Below are 3,403 nucleotides of genomic sequence, written 5' to 3'. Positions count from 1 at the left end.
AACACAAGGGTGTTTGACACTTGCGCCCGTATAAAGCTTCATATGGTGCCATTCCAATGCTCGCGTGGAAACTATTGTTGTAAGTGAATTCAATCAACGGGAGTACATCATCCCAGCTTCCTCTATCATCTAGTACACATGCTCTCAACAGATCTTCCAAGGACTGATTCGTCCTTTCAGTCTGTCCGTCCGTTTGTGGATGGTAAGCTGAACTCAATCGTAGCTTCGTTCCCAACGCTTCGTGCAATGCTCCCCAAAAATGCGATGTGAACTTCGGATCACGGTCTGATACAATGCTCGATGGTACCCCGTGTAACCTCACAATTTCAGCAATGTAGATCTCCGTTAGCTGATCTACCTTATAGGTGGTCCTTACCGGCAAAAAGTGAGCAGATTTAGTTAGTCGATCCACTATCACCCATATGGAATCATTCTTTCTCCTTGTCTTTGGTAATCCGGTTATAAAATCCATGGAAATGCTGTCCCACTTCCATTCAGGTATATCTAAAGGTTGCAACATTCCAGCGGGTCGCTGATGTTCCACCTTCGCTTTCTGACAAGTTAGACAAGTGGATACATATTCCGCCACATGTTTCTTCATTCCTGGCCACCAATAATTCTGCCTCAAATCCTGATACATCTTTGTTGCTCCAGGATGAATACTCAGCTTACTCTTATGCGCCTCTTCTAAAATCGTTTTCCGCATATCTGTAATTTCTGGTACACAAATCCTACCATTACATCGCAAAATATTATCTGCCCCAATCTTGAACTCAGTCGTCTTCCCCTGTACTATTAGATTCCTCTTCTCTTGTATTAAGACGTCATCTTGAGCATTTGCAATGTCTGAATTAAGACGTCATCTTGAGAATTTGCAATGTCCTCAAGTAGTCCACTCGAGATCTTAATCATTCCGAATTTCAAAATTCCCGGTGCAAACTCTACGTTCAAGTGCAAGTCTCTAAAAGCTTCCCACAACTCTTGTTGTCTAGCCATAATTAGTGAAGACACCGATACACTTCTTCTGCTCAACGCATCCGCCACTACATTGGCCTTCCTAGGGTGGTACTGCAGTGTGAAATCAAAATCCTTGAGAGTCTCCATCCATCGTCTCTGGCGCATGTTCAACTCCTTCTGATCAAACAAATATTTCAAGCTTTTATGGTCACTGAACACGGTGAACGTGCACCCATATAAATAGTGCCTCCAGATCTTCAATGCGAAAACAACTGTGGCAAGCTCCAAATCATGGATAGGATAGTTTCTCTCGTGAATCTTCAATTGTCTTGAGGCATAAGCCACAACCTTGTGTTGCATCAGAACACATCCCAACCCTTGGTGAGATGCATCACAGTAAACTTCATAGGGTTCTTCTGATTGCGGTAATACCAACACAGGTGAGGTCGTCAGTTTTCTCTTTAGTAACTGAAAGTTTTCTTCACACTTTTCTGTCCATGCGAACGGTTGATCTTTTCTGATAAGTTGTGTCAGTGGAGACACAATCTTAGCAAAACCTTCGATAAACCTCCTGTAGTACCCTGCCAGTCCTACAAAACTCCGTATGTCAGTGACAGTCTGAGGTTGTTTCCAAGCCAGAACCGCCTCAATCTTAACCGGATCTAATTTTATACAACAAATGTCCTAGATCAATACATAGATATTTTGTAAACATCTACATGCGTGTGTGTGAGCTTACAGACACACACACATGAGCCTTTAGTAGGGGATAATTTTATACAACAAATGTCCTAGATCAATACAGAGATATTTTGTAAACATCTACATGTGTGTGTGAGCTTACATACACACACATGAACCTTTAGTAGGGGATAAGTAAGCAACATAATGTTAAAACACAGCGTACCTGAAAAGACCATTAGAATCTCGTAGAGGAATTTCAATGGCGTCAAGAGGTTCAAATAGACAAGGACCATCCCACCATCTGCAAATACTTTTATCCATTCTTGCAATCTAAGGTGCACTAGAGAATGAAGATGTATGTGAGCTCAAAAATGTAAGAATGTTGAACGAATCAAGAGTAATAGAAATCAAGAAAAAAGAAATAGAAAATCAAAGCTTAACTAAAAAACAAACTGACTTATATAGATACTATCACATTTATAGTTAGGAAACAAACTCAAAGTCCTAACTACCTAACAACAGTGCAGTTAGACTATAAGCTAGGCCCAATAAAAGGAAACATGTGCTTTGAAGTTTGCTAAATCTCTATCTAATGTTGCACACAACCACCACTCGATTTAAAAACTCAAACCAAGTTTGAAGATTTGAAGATTAATCATTTATCTGAAATTTTCATGGATGTGACCCAAACATGGATATCATCACAACTTCAAAAGACTCCAAGTGCATGGATTAGCAATATCACACAGACTCTGCATGTAAATCATCGTTGTAATTTACCTGCTAACACAGAGAAGACAATAAGATATATATGTAAATACCAAAGTGAAGAACAAAAAATAAGGCTGATAGAGATTTATAAACAAATTTTGAAATCATAAGAAACACTAAATACAGATTTGGTAGTTTCCTAAAAGAACATACCCACATAGGTGTCAAATAAGATGACAGTTCTTCAAAGAAAGGCAAGAAGGAGGCTTTGAAGGTTTTGATCAAGGTTCCTAATATCTCACCAAGAAACAAAAGATAGTAGCAGAGCACTGATGATGGTTTAAATTATATTATATGGAGGTACTAACTTGATCAAAAACTTCTTCCTCTTGTTCATTTTCCTCTTTAATCAGCTCCCCTTATTCAACATCAAAATCTTCAGCTTGGGCCCTCTCTGCTCTCTCTCTCTCTCTTTCTACTTGTACTAGCTGTGATCACTTGTTTTATCTCTTCAACAATTGATCTGACCTTCTTTTCATCTAAAAGCTTCCCGGAGATCTAACAGGAGAAAAAAAAAATATATCAGAGCACATTCAAATGAGATTTACATTAAATGAACTAAAAGGAAAGTGGGGAAGAGCCAACACTTTTAACAGGGGTTTTCCTATAAAATACTTGATAGTGAAGGCACGTCAAATACTTGTATTAGCATATTGCATTCCTTATAAAATTTCATTCAATATAAAACAGGACTCCGAAATCTATAATAATAAGACCAAAGTGAAGTGCATCCAACATCAAGTATTGATGAAACAGGCAGTTCAGTGCAATTGACAAAAATTGTGACTATTTCAAGTGATTAACCATTTAAATCCTTTAACAAACTGAACGTAAAACATGAAGAAACCAAATGGTTAAATTCGGATTTCATATGCCAACAGACAATGAAAAAGCTTGCACATACAGCCGCATCAATTGTAACATCAACTAAGCCATGGTATATTCAACAACAGTGCAATGAGGCTAATGTAGATCGTTTTTCTATTAGACG

At 38.4% G+C, this 3,403-nt stretch overlaps 1 protein-coding gene across 1 annotated transcript in view; it reads right to left on the bottom strand.

Annotated features, from left to right (window-relative positions):
* Nucleotides 1–3,403, bottom strand: part of LOC101501431 (serine carboxypeptidase-like 45) — a 37,533-nt gene that overhangs the window by 12,788 nt on the left and 21,342 nt on the right. The window contains exons 6-7 of the mRNA XM_073363423.1: nt 2,832–2,910; nt 1,865–1,981 (exon numbers count right to left, since the gene is read on the bottom strand). Coding sequence (XP_073219524.1) covers nt 1,865–1,981; nt 2,832–2,910 — 196 coding nt within the window. The remainder of the gene's footprint in view (nt 1–1,864; nt 1,982–2,831; nt 2,911–3,403) is intronic.

The sequence above is a fragment of the Cicer arietinum genome, chromosome 1 (assembly GCF_000331145.2).
Source record: "Cicer arietinum cultivar CDC Frontier isolate Library 1 chromosome 1, Cicar.CDCFrontier_v2.0, whole genome shotgun sequence".
NCBI classification, from domain to species: Eukaryota; Viridiplantae; Streptophyta; class Magnoliopsida; order Fabales; family Fabaceae; genus Cicer; species Cicer arietinum.
This window is presented reverse-complemented; position numbering and strand designations above follow the sequence as displayed.